The sequence below is a fragment of the Gracilinanus agilis genome, chromosome 3 (assembly GCF_016433145.1).
Source record: "Gracilinanus agilis isolate LMUSP501 chromosome 3, AgileGrace, whole genome shotgun sequence".
Classification (NCBI taxonomy): Eukaryota; Metazoa; Chordata; class Mammalia; order Didelphimorphia; family Didelphidae; genus Gracilinanus; species Gracilinanus agilis.
The window spans coordinates 441,199,462-441,216,447 of NC_058132.1; the positions used below are offsets into that span (position 1 = coordinate 441,199,462).

At 34.9% G+C, this 16,986-nt stretch overlaps 1 protein-coding gene across 1 annotated transcript in view; it reads left to right on the forward strand.

Moving 5' to 3' along the window:
• ZNF654 (zinc finger protein 654) overlaps positions 1 to 16,986 on the forward strand; it is a 105,173-nt gene that overhangs the window by 34,817 nt on the left and 53,370 nt on the right. Inside the window, exon 2 of the mRNA XM_044670328.1 lies at positions 8,603 to 8,748. Within this exon, the coding sequence (XP_044526263.1) occupies positions 8,603 to 8,748 (146 nt within the window). The remainder of the gene's footprint in view (positions 1 to 8,602; positions 8,749 to 16,986) is intronic.

Here is a 16,986-nt window from a genome sequence, read left to right on the forward strand (position 1 = left end):
CCCCTAATTTTCCTTCATTTTTTAAAAACCCTTACCTTACTCCTTAGAATCAATACTGTCTATTGGTTCTAAGGCAGAAGAGTGGTAAGGATGAGGCAGTGGGGGTTAAGTGACTTGCCCAGGATCACACAGCTAAGACCTGTCTGAGTCCACATTTGAACCTAGGACCTCCCATCTCTAGGACTGGCTCTCAATCCAGTGAACCACGCAGCTGCCCCCAATTTCCTTCATTTTAAATCTTCCCTTTACCAACTTCACTCATTCTCCTTGAGATTCTCTTTAGAGACTATGGAAATATTTTCTATGCATTGTTTACCATTCCCCTCTATTTTCTCTTACCTCCCATTCTGCAATTTAGTCCAGCCAAAGAGAATTGATTCTCTTGTAGGCAGGGTATTGTGTGGTTTGGCCAATGATGTTTTAGGTATGTTTCTCCATCATCAGCTTTTTACATTTATATTGTACTTTAACACTTTATTTCATTATCTTTGCCTTTCTTGGTTGCTATAATGGTTTATCTTTCTTGTACTTCTGTTATCTGAAATGTTTGTAAAACAAATAATCCACTCACATTTAATTTTCTTTGTAGAAATGCTTTTTATTGAAAAATCATAATTAGATACCAAGTTTGCAGAGTATGTCACCTTGGTTTGTATCTTGATTCTCTTCCTCCCCAATACATTTTTCCATTCTTTTCTGCTATTTCTAATAGTCCTGTGTTATTCAGATTTATTTTCTTTTAAATTTGAAAGTCTCCTGGTCTCTGAAGATTGTATATTAATTTATAAATTCACTAAATATTGAAATCAGATTGGAGTGAGTAAAGGCACATAATCACATGACTGATCACCTACCTAATCAAAGCTTACTGCTCACTGCATGTCTCTGTTAGGTAGAAAAAGAAATGCCTGCTGCCCTGCCAAGAATAAGAGACCACCCTGCTTCCTAGCAAATAGAATGCAAACTTTATTGATCCATAACTTATAACCCCAGGAATGCCATTTTTTCTAGATCTCTCTGATTGGACAGACTTGACCTTAGTCCGAGTCAGAGGCCAGTCTTCCAGATACCAGTAGTCATGTGGGACAAGAGGCAAGCTTCTTCCAAGATGCCAGGAGTCAAAGGCATCCTCCTTATACAGATAAACCTCAGGCCCTGTTCTTAACCCAAAGGGAGGGGGTGAGACCAAAATGGATTTTCAAAACTTTCCTTTTAAAAAGGAAAGAAAGGTACAGATTTATGTTAAATTCATACATTGTTCAGTTTAATAACCACAGTAGGTCTTGGAGTTTTCAAAGGATATTTTTCTTTATTTTATTTTGTGCTTTTAATCTGCAAATGTTGGTACAATTCTTACATTGGTACTGACCCTAAAGGGGGCATCCTTTCATGGCCCAGTTCTGTCTTATCTTGGTTCCAGAGTACTCAGCTGTACCCATAGCTACCATTAAGGAATCAATATAGATGCTATTTCTTAGCATCCAGGTCTTCATAAGTAGGGGCCCATTGCGCCAAAGGAGGCAGAGTATTAGTAGGCATTGTTTTCTGGCATAGTTGCAAACTCTTTGTGATGATCAAGGAAATTGAGGGAAATTGGAGAGCAAATAGTAAATTGTGAGAATCAAATGAACCACAGTGACCATCTTGTGATTCAATTCTGGAGTTAATTTAGTTCCCTTTTTATTCACCTATGGGTGAGCCTAGTCCAAATTTTGTCTTGTGAGACAAGTTTGTTCAATTGCATGAAATAGGAGAAAATTTTACTGCATTGTTTGAACTTAGCCCTGCATGACTGGGAAACTAGACCACTTGTACCTGTTGTTTAGAGACCCTTAACCAGGGACCTAGGTTATGCTGACCAGAAATGCAGTAAGACCCGAAAATTAATGGAAGGAATTATTTCATAATTACATATTTCAAGAAACCTATATCTTATCTGAAAACTGGCCCCATACTAATCAAGCAATTATTGTTTCCATATTCTTTTGATTGTTTTCTGAAGAGGATACCTTTTCCCAATTTCAAGAAATTGTATCTATTCACTTTCTGCCTCCCGATTTGAAAAGCCCCTAATCTTTCATCCAGTTAGGATTGTTACCTAATGTTCTATTGTTTCCCCTTAATTAATTGGTCTTATTTAATTAATTATTTTTATTCCACAAAAGTCTGTCTTTCCCTGTGTTTGGGGTCCAGGTCTAAACTGAGGAAGGGGCTTGGTCCCAATTTATTAGGCAGTTGACCTGCATTGTTTACTATATTGATATGCTCAGAAGAGCAAACTTTTCTTCAATTTCTTCATTTATTTCATCTTTTGTTCATTACAGATCAGTAATTCTAGGAGGTCTGAGTGAGCTCAATTTCGACTGTATCATTTCCATTTAATAATAGAACCCCCTTCATCCCTACTACATACTTTGTTAGTGGAACATTTTATATTACCCAACTCATATAATAGAAAACTCTGAATGTAAGATATTTATATGACCCTGAGTTATCTATAGAAGTTAGGGTCCATTAACTGACAAGCAATTACTTTTCAAAAATGGTAAAGAATATAAATCACATAGCCATGGGAAAATCCCCTAAATCAATTAATTAAATAAATAGGCTTAATTTTTAAATTAAAATTTAATCAATTTTTGAGGAGTTTAAGGTCTCCCCAAAAGCTCTTCTGACCACCCTGAAGTACTTGATCATCATGGACAGAGGCATCCTAAAACTTGAACCCCATAGAGAAACTGATGAATGGCCTGCTTTAGATTTTCCAGAATCGTAGCTTATTTTGGACCCCACTTGAAAGAGGTAGAATAGTGTTTTACTTGGTAAATTGAGCTGTCAGGCCACCCAGATGGAAAAGGTTAAAATCTCCAGAACCTGGAGTCATCTAGGTCTCTGGGTTTCCTTTGTAAAGATAATTAGGAGATATCACCAACTTATTCTAGTCAGTGATTTAGAATCATCTGGTTTTCCCCATCCACTATTTTCTGATTGTATAAACTGGACCTTGGATTTTCTTAAAAGTTGATTTCTCATACATCTCTATGGGCCAGCTGATATAAGGCTTCTGCCATATTTGCTTCCATTTATTCTTTCTGACAAAAAATAGACTTAATTCCACACATTACTTTTAACTTTATTATTTTTGTTTCCTTTTGAACTTCTCTTTTGTTCACTTAAATTTTTTAATAAACATCTTTTTTGAGAGGAGGGGGAACTAGAATAAATACTAATCCTTTCCCAACTAAAAACCAAGTTTTTTTTTTAAAAGATCTTTTAACAAATAAGCATGATTTTAAAAAAGTGAATTATATGTATCTCTGGAGACATCATTGGTCATCTCATTGATCAGATTTAAAATTAAAAAAATTTTTTTTCTTAAAATGTTGTTCTTGTAATAAATTGTTTTACTCAGTAGTTGAACATTAATTCATATGTCAGCCTGGAAAAACATAGAACTACTAAATTAGTCATAAAAACCAAGTCTTTAATTAGGAAAGAGATAGGTCCAGTAATTGGCTGCTATCACAGAGCCAAGTGCCAAAAACTACCCAAAGTCAATACCTTGGGGCTCTGGAGCAGTTATATATCTCTGGGAGAATGTACCATGTGAGATGATTCTCCAAAGAACAATAGAACTCAGGGATGTTATATACCATTTGGGGAATTAAGGACAGGGAAATTATGATTGCTTGGCATTACCATGGTTACTAGGAAATGAGAAGTCCAAGATAGGATTATCAGGGAGAGTCTGGTGCTTTACAATGGATACAAAAGGGAAAGGTCCAGCCAAGGCCTGGGCTACCTGGTAGAGGACTTTGATAGTTCCACCCACCCGGGACCATCAAATACCTTAAGGTCTATGGGTGAGTCTGAGAATTCCCTCTGGGTGAGTTCTCAGGGGACAGGGGCAGAATTGGGGTCTCCAGATTCAAATTGATACACAGGACACAGGATTTTCCCTTTTTGCAATATTGTCATTACCAAGGTTAAATAAATAAATCTTAATACTTTGCATACTTTCTTCATTATACAATTACTCTTCATGATTAGCCAATATCTTTGTGAACAGAACTTAAAATTTAAACTAGTATGATGGTTGTTCATTTTAGGAATTACAAAGGTATTAATTGCTCTATGATGTTTCTGCTTTATGAATTGTTCTCAAAGCAAGTTCTTTGTGCTCATTCTTAATTTTCTGCATTATTAAAAGAAATTATTAGAAAGTGATTTATGGAGGACTATTCTTTATACTTTTTTTTAACCTTCTACCTTAGAAAGATTGTGTTCTAATTGTCTTCTCCCCACACTATATATTTCATTTCAATGTGCTTTAGGTGAGGTGTTTCAAATTATAGAATTGTAAAATTAGCAGTGGTTAAGCAGCTAAAATAAAGCTACTGATGGCTGTAGAAATTTCAGAAGAATTGAGCAAGTCTTTCAGAAACCTCTAAGATAAAATTCTGAACTCTATTTTGTGGAATAAAATGCTTAGAATCAGCTGTTCTGTAATGAACAGTTTTTATTTTATAAGAAAAAATGAAAATTCCATAAGAGTAAAAATGTCCATTTGAAAATTACTTGATGACATTCATTTTTATTATGTCATATCTTGAATATTGAAATGTGGGGGATTTCATTTCCATTTTCTTGTCATTTACTGATTACAATTATATTCACAAAGCCTAATAAAAATATTTTAATTGCATGGAACACATCAAATCAATTAAGAATAAAATTATAAACTCAGTATATTACGTTGAACCTTAGGAACATGGCTTGTTTTAGGATATATATTTAGGCTACTAAACCTTAAAACTGAACTAAAACTTTTGGAACACCTTTCTACTTTGTATGCCATATTTTTTATGTGCCTAAGATATTTGTGGCATTGCAATTCCAAGATAACTTTAAATTTTTATTATTTTTTAATAATCTAATTTTTTTTAGAAGTTAACTTGAAATTTTTTTCTTTTAGAAAAATTTTCCATGGTTATGTGATTCATGTTCTTACTCTCCCCTCCACCCCCCTCCCCAACCTCCTCATAGCCAACGCACATTTCCACTGGTTTTAACATGTGTCATTGATCAAGACCTATTTCCATATTATTGATAGTTACATTGGGGTGGTCGTTTTAGAGTCTACATCCTAAATCATGTCCCCATCAACCCATGGTTTAAGCAGTTGTTTTTCTTCTGTGTTTCCACTTTTATAGTTCTTCCTCTGAATGTGGATAATGTTCTTTTCCATAAGTCCCTCAGAATTGTCCTGAATCATTGCATTGCTGCTAGTACAGAAGTCTGTTACCTTAAATTTTACCACAATGTATCAGTCTCTTTGTACAATGTTCTTCTGGATCTGCTCCTTTCACTCTGCATCAATTCCTGGAGATCATTCCAGTTCACATGGAATTCCTCCAGTTTATTATTCCTTTGAGCATAATAATCTAATTTAAAACCTTGTCCTTTTTATGTATCATGGAAATTTCCTCTTCCATTTTTCCTAATACTGAAAAAGACAAGCTATTTCCTCTATTGAGCCTTAAAGCGAATCAACATTACTTTGGATTTCAGTTCTTAATGGGGAAAAGAACTTTTAAAAATGCATCCCTTTTAAGTTTTAGTAATGACTTTTGATTTTGGACTGCATTTTTTTATATGGTTACATTTATTATTTCCATTTGCCAGGTGGATTTTGACTGTTTTGAGGAAGGAGGTAGATAACATAGGTTTTTTTTATTCATAAGGAAGTATGTGGTTCTGACCTTACAATGATAAATTAGAAATTTAATAATAGTATTTGATCAGGTTTTAATTGAGGACACTGAAGTTGTATCTGCTTTTTAATTAGACTCGCAATTTGACTGTGAGTCTTAATCAGTTGCGCTTAGAAATTCCTTCTACTTTGTAGCCATCTTAGCCTGGAAGTCTTGCTCTTGGAAACAAATATTTTTTACTGTTCTGTTTTTACTCAGCAAATAATATTGGACCTTGCAAGTATTTGCTTATCAAACTTATTTCACCTGTCTTCTTTTGTACTTGTAACAGAAACCAGTAAAAGAGATCTTAACAGTGAAAAGATATAATAGATAATGGTTGAGAGTGATGAAGAATTATACTTATGCCATTTTAGGAAATTAGCTCAGGAAATAGAAACCATGAACATCAAGAGAGAGTGAAGGATATGAATCCAAATTGAAACAGGAAAATTCTTACCTTTTCTCCTAGCATGCAGTGCCCTACTACTTACTTTCACTTTTAGCATAAATGGAAGAGCAGAAGCAGCAGAAGATAGTGTTATGTTTCTGTCTTTTCATATAATTGTGCCCAAAAACCCAAATCTTTTTATTTCATATCTGTCTAGATGAATTCTGGATATAAAAATCTGTCCCTGGATAACAAATTTACACAATTTATTTAGCACTTAAATTATCTAATCAAAGAAAAAGAATTTTGTACATAAATTTGAGTCTCTTTAAATGGTCATTTGTATTTTCATGTCTTCCTAGGTAGGTTTAACCAATTCACTATTGTTAGGTTTGGTGACAAAGTAAAAGAGAAAAATTGTTATTGGTTACTTTTATAATGTTAGGAAGTAGTGTGTCATAAATTAAATCCTCTTTCTGCATTTTGGATTAATTTCATTTTGTTATGATTCCAGAAGTAGTATGTGGCCAGTAATTCTCTTTGTTCACTTATTCTCTATTTAAATTTAAAGATATTTTGCAGACTGTAATGTTGTGGCTCTCAAAATTTATTTGACTAATCTTTGACATTTTTACTTTAAATATACGATTAGTGTATTACCCACAAATATATGCCCAAGACCACATTGCCATGATTAACCCATTTTAAAAAATGAAATGTAATATCAGTATGTTAAGGAACTCCCTTTACCAATGCAGACATGTGCCTCTGCAGTTTAATGTTTCAGAGCTATCTGGGTCACCATGAGGTTAAGTGACTTACCCAATATCTCACAGTCAGTATGTGATCCAACATCTCACAGTCAGTATGTGTCAGGGACTTTACTTGAACCAAAATCTGTATTCTGAGACCTTGTTCCAATCTACTAATACCACATTGTCTCTCATCACCAGTTTATATAACTACTAAATCTAAAAACTCCTTTCGCCTCCTAGTTTTTATTATAAAGTTGTGTGGTGGAAAGAACATTCAATTTGACACAAACATGAGTTTTGTATTCTTTGTAACTATTTGCTTGTTTTTGGGCAAACCAACTTAACCTTTCTTGGCCTCAGTTTTTTCATCTGTTAAAAGACATTGTGCTGCATTTGGTGAGAGGAAATTTAATAAAGATAAATGCAAAGTCTTAGTTCAGATTAGATTTTAAAAATTAACTTTGCAAGTTCAGGATTAAGGGACTTTTGCCAATTGTTTATGTGAAGAAATGTGAGAGAATTTAGTGTACTGAAAGTTCATTGTGAGTCATTAGTATGACTCAATATCCAAAAAGGCTAAGATGATCTTAAGATACATGAAGAAAGTATGGTGTCAAAGGTGTCCAGGGACATGGGAAGTTTTAATACTATAGCATTCTTCCCTGGTCAGATCACATCTGGAGTAGAGTATTCAGTCCTCAGAAACCCATCTTATATAATATTCCTTTAAGTCTCATAACTTGGAAAATGAATATGATAACTAGCTTATTTGAAAAGCTATCATGTACAAGGAATCATGTTTTATTGTTTGGCCCTAGAGAATTAGAAGCAACAGATGGAAAAATGAACTGGAAACTCTCTAAAAGTAGAAATGGACAGTTTTCCATTCAATTCCATTCAAGTAAATAAATGGATGACCACTTATGTCTGTCTCTATGAGTTTATGTTGAACTAGATGATAGCTGTGATTTTAGTCTAATACCCTGAGGAACAGATCATGAATTATTAACCTTTTTTGTTTCAGACCCCACTGGCAGATTTGGAAAGCCTTCTCATAATGATATTTTTTAAGTGTCTGAAATATAATACATAGGATTATAAGGGAAAATAGTTATATTGAAAAGCAGTTATAAGAATATTTAAAAAAAACATGTTCACAGACTCCATGTTAAGAACTTCTGAACTGGTTCTCCATAACTTCTTCCCACTTTATATCTTATGATGTTCTAATATGCCACACATATAGTTTTGAATATTATTAGTCAAAAGGAAGAATAGTATTGGATAGAATTGATTGCTCTGTCTTCTTGCAGTCAACGAATGAAGTGGACTAGTAGACTCTGCTTTTGGTTGGGGGCCAGGGTGTGGGGAGGGGGCAGAGCTTGTAGGCTGGATCTTCCTGTAACAAACGCTTCAGGAGGAAAAGGGAAAGAAGTAGAATGCATCTATTTTAACTACCTTTCCTGCAATTTAGCAAAATAAGAGAGGTGGTTATTAAAATTGGAGACTAAGCAGGATCTGGGGGTGAGATATGTGTTCTAGATCTCTCCTTTATCACTTTATTCTTTTATTTATATGCTCCATGAAGCTAATTAGAAAATAACTTTTTTTTTTTTTACACAAAAAGGATTTCTTGAGAAATTGTCACTCTTAATTTCATATATGAAAATCTAATGACTTTTTGGATCACTTCCCCATTGTAGGTGGTTGAAGATTATGCTGGAAGATGGCAGGTCCCTTTGCCACAACTTCAGGTTCTCCAGACAGCACTTTGTTGTTTTACAACGGCCAGTGTATCATTCCCAACTGAATGTGAGCACGTACAATATGTTTTGAGTAGCCTAGCTTTGTAAGTATTATTTTTTTTATTTATTATAGTATTGCCTTTGTCCTTGTATTATCCATATATTAGTTTCTAGTTATTCCTTTCCTAAGGAAATAATCTCTCCTCCAATCTACCAAAAATATAAAGGCAATTCCCCCCCCCCTTTTTGGGGGTTTTTATTTTCAATGTCTGTTGTAATTTTGCCTTTAGTTCTACTATTAAATTGTAAGATACATAAGGATCAAATGAGATAATATTTATAAAGTACTTATATCACATAATAAGCACTTATATAAATGTTAGCTATTATTTTCCATATTTCTCTTATAGAACAACTAAAATTAGATTTTCCAAGGAGTTAGTAGATAGAGCACTGAATTTTGAGTGAGATAGTCATGTTTTAAAATTATGCCTCAGGTATTTACTAGCTGTGTGACTGAGTAATAACTATCTTTCTCAGCTCTCAAATGAAGGATGATCAAATGAGATAACATAAATAAAGCATTTAAAAAATCTTAAAAGTACCATATAAGCTCAAATTGTTGTTATTTTAATTGTTGCTGTTATTTTTACCCCAATTGAAATTACTGGCTAACTATGATAGTGCTGTGCTTTAGTACCCCAGAGTCTAATAATCCATGGTGTCATAGTTAACAAAAATAATCCTTTAAGGAACATTTTAGGCCAGAGACAATGAATAAAATCCCATTTAAAAATTCTTATAATGGTTAGATATGTATAAAAGCATATATATATATTTGTGTATATGCATTTATAAATATATTAAAGTACATGTATATATGAAAACTTAATGCTATATAATCTGGTTTTGTTTTCTTAAATGAGACTTTAAAAAGTGACTCTTTTTAAAACACCATGAAACAAATTACCACTGAAGGGGAAAAAAATACTACTGAGGTTGGTGTGGAATAAAAATCATGGTGGTATGTATTAAAATAACTAGGTATTTTTAACAAATTTAGAAATTGGGGAATTATATTATCATCTTATTTTGAAATTATATTATGATGCAGCAACTGATTTTATGTGGCAGCTAGGTGAATGCCAAGCCTGGAGGCAGGAAGACTTATCTTCTTGAGCTGAAATCTGATCTCACATCAGATGATGCACAATAAATTCTGCTCCAGCCCCTTATCTTTACTCTATGTATCACCCTGCCTCAAATGTTTCTTGTAAACAAACTTATCTTAGGATTCTGGTTTTTAATGGGCTCTGCTCTCTCTCTCTCTGCTTCCTTTTTATGGGTGTGTTCATCCCATTCACATTCACAGTTATGATTACCAACTGTGTATTCTCCTTCATCTTATTTTCCCCTGCTCTTTCTCCTTCTATTCTATCCTTCCTCACAGATGTTTTGTTTTTAATCACCACCACCTACTTCCCCCTCCACTGTAATAGTTTTTCATGCTTCTTTGGGTGAGATAATTTACCTCATTCCACCTCTCCCTACCCTTTTCTGTCAGTATAGTTCTCTTTTTCACCCTTTGATATTTTTTTTTTTTGCATAGTGTGCCATCCTAATCAACTATCTATGTATGTTCCTTCTAACTGCTCTTATAGTGATAAAAAATTTTATGAATTACAAATATTATCTTTCCACATAGGAATGCATACAGTTTGACCTTATTGAATCCCTTCAATTTTCTCTTATTTACTTTTTTTAGGCTTCTCTTGGGTTTCATGTTTAGACATCATATTTTTACTTTAGATCTGGTCTTTTCATCAGGAATGCTTGGAAATCTTTTATTTTATTAAATAACTATTTTTTCCTCTCAAAGAATATACTCAGTTTTACTAGATAGGTGATTCTGGATTTTCAACCTTAATATTTCCCCTTCCAGAATATTATATTTTGGTCCTTTAATTTTGGTCCTAGAGACTGCTACAGCCTGTGTAATCCTGATTGTAGCTCCATGGTATTTGAATTGTTTCTTTCTGGCTACTTGAAGTATTTTCTCTTTGGCTTAGAGGCTCTTGAATTTAGATGTAATGTTCCTGGGAATTGTCATTTGGAGATTTATTCTGGAGGTAATCTGTGGATTCTTTCACTTTCTATTTTACTCTCTTGTTCAAGAATATCATGGCAGTTTTCTTGTGTTATAATGTCCAGGTTGTTGTTATTGTTTTTATTGTGACTGTCAGATAGTACAATAATTCTTATATTGTCTCTCCTGGATCTATTTTCCAGGTCAGTTTTTTCAATGAGATATTTCATGTTTTCTTCTTTTTTTCAACTTTTTAAAATTTGTATTGTTTCTTGATGTTTCATGAAGTCATTAGCTTTTAGTTACCAAATTCTAATTTTTAAGGAATGATTTTCTTCCATGAGCTTTTGAACCTCTCTTTGTGCATTGCTTTCATTTCTCTTTAATTTCAGTTTTTCCTTGATGCTACCCTTTGCCTGTAGGTTGGGAGTTCTGAACTCCACCTCCCACTGTTGATTCAATCACCCCTGAGATTTCTAATGAGTGCACTGTTAGCTATCCTGTGCTGGGGCTCAAAGACTAGCCTCAGGCTTGGGCCAGGGCTTTTGATCTCACTCTGGGCTTGATCAGGTTAGGCATGCTGTGGATTACCTTACAAGGGCTTGTAACTTCCCTTGAGCTTTTTTGGTAGAGGCTAGCTCTTGGCCTCCATTTAGTCTTACACAGGCCAATACCCTGTGGACTGTCTTATACTGTTGCTAGGGGCCTTGCTCTGGGCTAACACAAATCATTGTGCCCCACAGACTGCCTCATGTTGGGATTTAGGACCTCATTCCAGGCTTGGGCCAGGGCTTGGATCTTTACTGGGTATGCATGGGGTTACCCTGCTGTTGGCCCAGATGGGGTCTCAAGGTCTCAATATTAGTTGGACCCAGGTTCAGAACCTGGAACAGTAGATTATGGGGTATTGGGGTTGCTGTTGGCTTGCTCCTTATTCCTTGGATTAGCCTCCTGTAGGTTGTGATCTCCACTCACCCCAGTTACCCAAACACTCTCTGCTTTCCTTTCAAGTTGTTTTCTGCATGAAAGTTGTTTTACTCTGTCTCTGTGTTGGTTCTTTCACTCCAGTATTTATTGTGAGGCATTTTATTTTAAGATTGGTTGGAGAGGATTTTCAAAGTGGTTTGAGATTTCTCTGCTTCTGCTCGGCCTTCTTGGATTCAACCCTTCTCAAAAAAGTAAGGCATGACTTGTGATGCAAAATTTTCTCATTTATGACATTCATATATTACTTTTTTAAAATCACATCATAAGTATGTGTGTTAGTTTGGGGACCCTTTTTGGGGGAGCCTATTTGGAGCTTTTTTTAGAATTTCATTTTGATTTATATGCCCTAGTAATGAAAAATACTTCCCCTCCTATCCTACTTACAGACTTTTAGACTAAGCTGAATGTGGATTGTGAAAGGAAATTCTTGGTTCTCTTTGTCTATTCTGAGTTTATACTTATAAAAAGGGAATCCTTTATTCTCTTTGCCTAGTTGGAGTTAAAACTTTGGTTAACAATAACTTAAGTACCCCTACTTAGTAACTCACTAGATTTCAAGATAGGATTAACTCTCCTTTTTCTACTTTTGAATTAATCAGCAAAATCAATATACCCATACTTAACCCTAAAGTAAGGGAAACTCTTACTACAGGAGTTTACACCTCCAAAAGGAAGACACCTCTACTTAAGCTTAAGTAGGGGGAAGTCTGCAGGCTCCTGCTAAACTGGGTGATAACTCAGAACCATGTGAATCCAAACTGGGCGACAACTCAGAAATGTGTGAATCCTAGGAGGACAGTTAACATCTTTAGAGGTGACAAGTCAATTCCATAGACACTGCTCCTGGGCAGGGTTGGACAATTTGGAAACTGATTGGTCCCTGTGAAGAGGAGCCAGAACAGGAAACCACCATAAAAGCCACGAGTCGAGTGAGTTGGTGAGTTGGGTGAGTTGTCTCATGGAGAGTGTTTCCTGGAGATAGTTTTTGAGGGAACTTCACTGGAGACTGTGGCTTGGATCTTGGCTTCAACTTAGATTCTGACTCCTGGAATACTTCATTGGGTGATTGAAAAGGGCTGACTACTTTCTTAGTTTTCCTAAGAGACTAAGTTTTCCATTTTGGAAGAGGCCTCATAGTTACTCACTACCGGCCCTCCTGGCTGAAGATTAGTATAGGTATTTTCTCTTAATCTCTCACATTTCTTTACTTTATTGTTTCCCCTCTAATTTGGTAAATAAACTTCTGACTTGAGATATAATAACTTCAGCAACCACATTATTTCATATAATTTAAGTCCGACCACTAAATTTAACCTTTACAAGAGTTAGATTGATAAGTAGTTGTGGACTATAATAGGTTTTGTGGATCCAGACATTCTCTTGAACTTCCAAATCTATCTTGAGGTTTAGAGTATAAGCCAAATATACCCATTAAGCTAAATATAGCTGTTTAGTACTAAGAATGAGTAGCTGATATATTATTCACTATAGTTTACAACATTACCAGAAGATTTAAAAAAATATATAGTTTACTGACAAAGAGCTTTTTGATTATAGTTTGTAGTATATATAGTCACTGTCAACCTGGAAAAGAGAAAATTCCAAATGATAATGTTGTGTGAATTTGGAGGATTTCTTTCTTTTTTTTTTAAACATTTATTAATATTCATTTTTTAGAAAAGTTAACATGTTACATGATTCATGCTCCTATTTTCCCCTTTGGAGGATTTATTTCAACTGAAGAAAAAGATCTTTAATTATCATAGAAAATTTAAATCAGTCTAGCTTTCTTAACATATTTAATTCTGTTTTTTATTTATATTTTTATATGAAATTATATTTGCTTTATATATGTATATATTTATATATAAAGCTATATTGATTCATTCTATTATAGATTGAACAGTTGGACCTCTAATTGTTGCTTGTCATTCCTATATTAATCACTTGCTAATTCTTTAGTTATGTTGCCTAAAACAGCTCTGTCCCAAGCTTTTTCCATTCTCAAGTTTTTCATTTTATTGTCCATCCCTCACCCACCATGGCCCTGTTTTCAAGAGAAAATTAGGCTTTTTACTATGCTGACTGATGAGATCAAGACAGTCAGGATTGAGATAGCTCATTAGCTGTCTCTGCATTAATTTTCTCTTTTCTTCCCGTATGAAAGAAAGAAGTTTTGTTCCTTTTCAGGGCCAACCTCTCAGCTAGTACTCAAGGTTCTGTCCTTTGGACTTTATTCAGTTATTTCAATTATCTTTTCCTTTCCCTTCCTGCCTACTACAAGCACTTTTTTTTAAGCGTCTTCATTCCATCCAATTCAGAGACTCCTTTCCTTTTGATTTCAGACAAGCATATATCTTCCCCTCCCCTATTTTGAGAAAACTTTTAGTTTCCTACTACTCTTCTTTCTTTTCTACTTCTCACTGTTATGTCTACTTCTTCTATTACTGATGGTTCACCTCCATTATTACAGTTTCACCAAATTGACTTGCCTGAGGCTTTCCTGATTCTGTGCCTTTGTTAACACCATTCCCTCTTTTGTAATGCTTGCTTCCCCAAAGTGCCTCCTGGCTGATAAAGTTTACATGAACTATTTCAGCTTTTGGTGATCTTTCTTGTTTCCCGAGAGCTGATTGACATAATAGATTGATTATACATTAAACTTAAGAGTTAAGAATGAGTTGCATTCAAATTTTAAAAGTCTCAGATTGTTGTATTTTTCACTCACAAGGACATCACCTTAGTTCAGGGTCAGGTGTCTAAATCAGTGCTGTCAAACTCAAATAGAAATGGTAACCACTAAATGACACATAAAGATCCTTATGGGCTGCATATTAATTAATTATTTTGAAGTTTTTATTTAATTAAGAGCATTTTTCCATCGTTACAGGATTCACTTTCTTTTCCTCCCCTCTCTCCAGCCCCCTCCTGTAGTTGATGCACAATTCCACTGTGTTTTACATGTGTCATTGATCAAGACCTATTTCTATATTATTGATATTTGCACTGGGGTGATCATTTAGAGTCTATATCCCCATTAACCTATGTGATCAAGCAATTGTTTTTCTTCTGTGTTTCTACTCCCACAGTTCTTCCTCTGAATGTGAATAGCATTCTTTCTTGCATATTAATTTAGAAGTCCTTATTTGATACCTCTGATCTAGAGATGTCAAACTTACAACCTTCAGAGTCCTTAGATTAAACTGTAATTGAGAAATGTTTAACAGAATAAATAAAAATATAGTACAACAAAAACAATGTTAATTTGAGGTTTTCCCAGTCATGGTACCAGCATTGTTTGACACCACCAACTGACTAATATAATAGCCTTTTTTTCTTTATAATAGCCTTTTACTTGACCTCCCTGCTTCTTTTCTTTATCCCTCTCAATGTGCAGATAGCTGTATAAATAATCTTCTCAAAATACAGATGGGTCCTTAACCAAGTCATCTCTTTGTTTAAAAATTTTGAGTATCTCCTTATTGGTTCTAGGATAAAATACAAACTTCTGAACCTTTCATTTTAGGCCTTACATAATCCAACTTCCAGCTACCTTTCCAGCCTTATTTCATACTATTCTTTTTTACAAACTATATTTTAGGCAAACTGGATTATTTCCTCAAAATTGACAGATTGACATTCCTCTTCCTTACTCCCCACCATTTTCACAATATATTCCCTATGTTCCTCTGCCTTTTGGAATCTCATTGTCCAAGCTCTGCTTAAGCCATTTCTTTTATGAAGGTGGAGTGGGGAGTGGAGTAGTATCTTGTCTGTATAAATAAATGAGTACAAATGGGAGATAGTTGAGAAGTGGAGTGAGTCCAAATTAGATTAAAATCTATTTTGGGAAATATTAACAGAATAAATCAAAATATAGATAATATTTTATTTTATAACTAAATCAATATGTGGTCTTTCAGGAATCTGTGTACAGTTTGTTGTAGTTCAGTCATTTTTTATCAGTCACTCTTTGTTACCCTATTTGAGGTTTCCTTGGCAAAGATACTGGAGTGGTTTGCTATTTCCTTCTCCAGCTCTTTTTACAATTGAAGAACTGAGATAAACGGAGTTAAGTGACTTGTCCTAGGTCATATAGCCAGTAAGTGTCTGAGACCAGGTTTGAACTCATGAAAGATGAGTCTTTAGGATTCCAAGCCTAGTGTTCTATCCACTGTATAATGTTGTCCATATAGATAGTCTATGTATGGATTAGTGGCTCCAATTTCTGTTTGAATTTGCCACTAAAGAATATAAATTACCTTGAAGGTAGAGACTGATTAATTTTTGTCTTTTTTATTCCTATCACCTAGAGCAATGCCTGATATATAAGAAGCATTTAATCAGTGCTTATTGGATTGACTGAGGTCATATTCTCTCCAATGTGAGTGCAAACTAGTTGAAGACAAGGAGTGTTTGTTATTTTCCTTTGTATGTGCTTCTAATATCTAGTACAGTACCTTGCATATATTTTAGGTAACTTAATGCTACTTGAATTAAAATGCAATGTATTACTCTAAATATTGGGGATTACAAAAAAAATGGAAGTCTTTGCCCTCAAGTAACTTACTTCTTGCTGGAATATATTTCATGGAAATGGGCAATTAGGGGGGCAGAGCCAAGATGACTGAGAAGTTATAGGGACCCATCCATTTTCTACCAAATTACCCTCCAAATAGCAATGATATACAATACCTCAAAATGAATCCTGGAGAAGCATGGCCCACAAAAGCACAACAGGGAAGTAAGTTTTCAGCCCCAAACAACTTGGAAGTCCAGTGCAAGGAATCTAGGGTATGAGGGTGGAGGGTGAAACAAAGCATGTCAGGACTTGCCCTACTAAGGCAATAAGGCTTGGGTTTCTGGAACTCCCAGCCACAGATGGTAAGGGAGATCAAACAGTTGCTCAGGAGATTACAGGGGTCCCATTGCTGGTGGGTGCAAAAATCTTCTCATAGCCCATATGCAAAACCAGCTTATAGTCCTGGGATATAGTCACAGGATGAGAAGGAACACCAGCATACACCAGCCAGCATTTGCAGTAAAGGAGAGCAGGGGACCCTTGTCACAGTTCCAAGGGGTAAAATATTGCTTGGGGTTACTCACAGATCAGAGCACAGGCCAGGAGAATATAAAATACACCTCTTCTTACATCAGATCACTTTGGAAGAACTGAAAGCAGTTAGATCTCCAGTGCCACCTCTGAAGATAACTGCACAAAGAACCTGAATCTTGGAACAGTGCTTCCCCACAGTTACAGATCCCAACT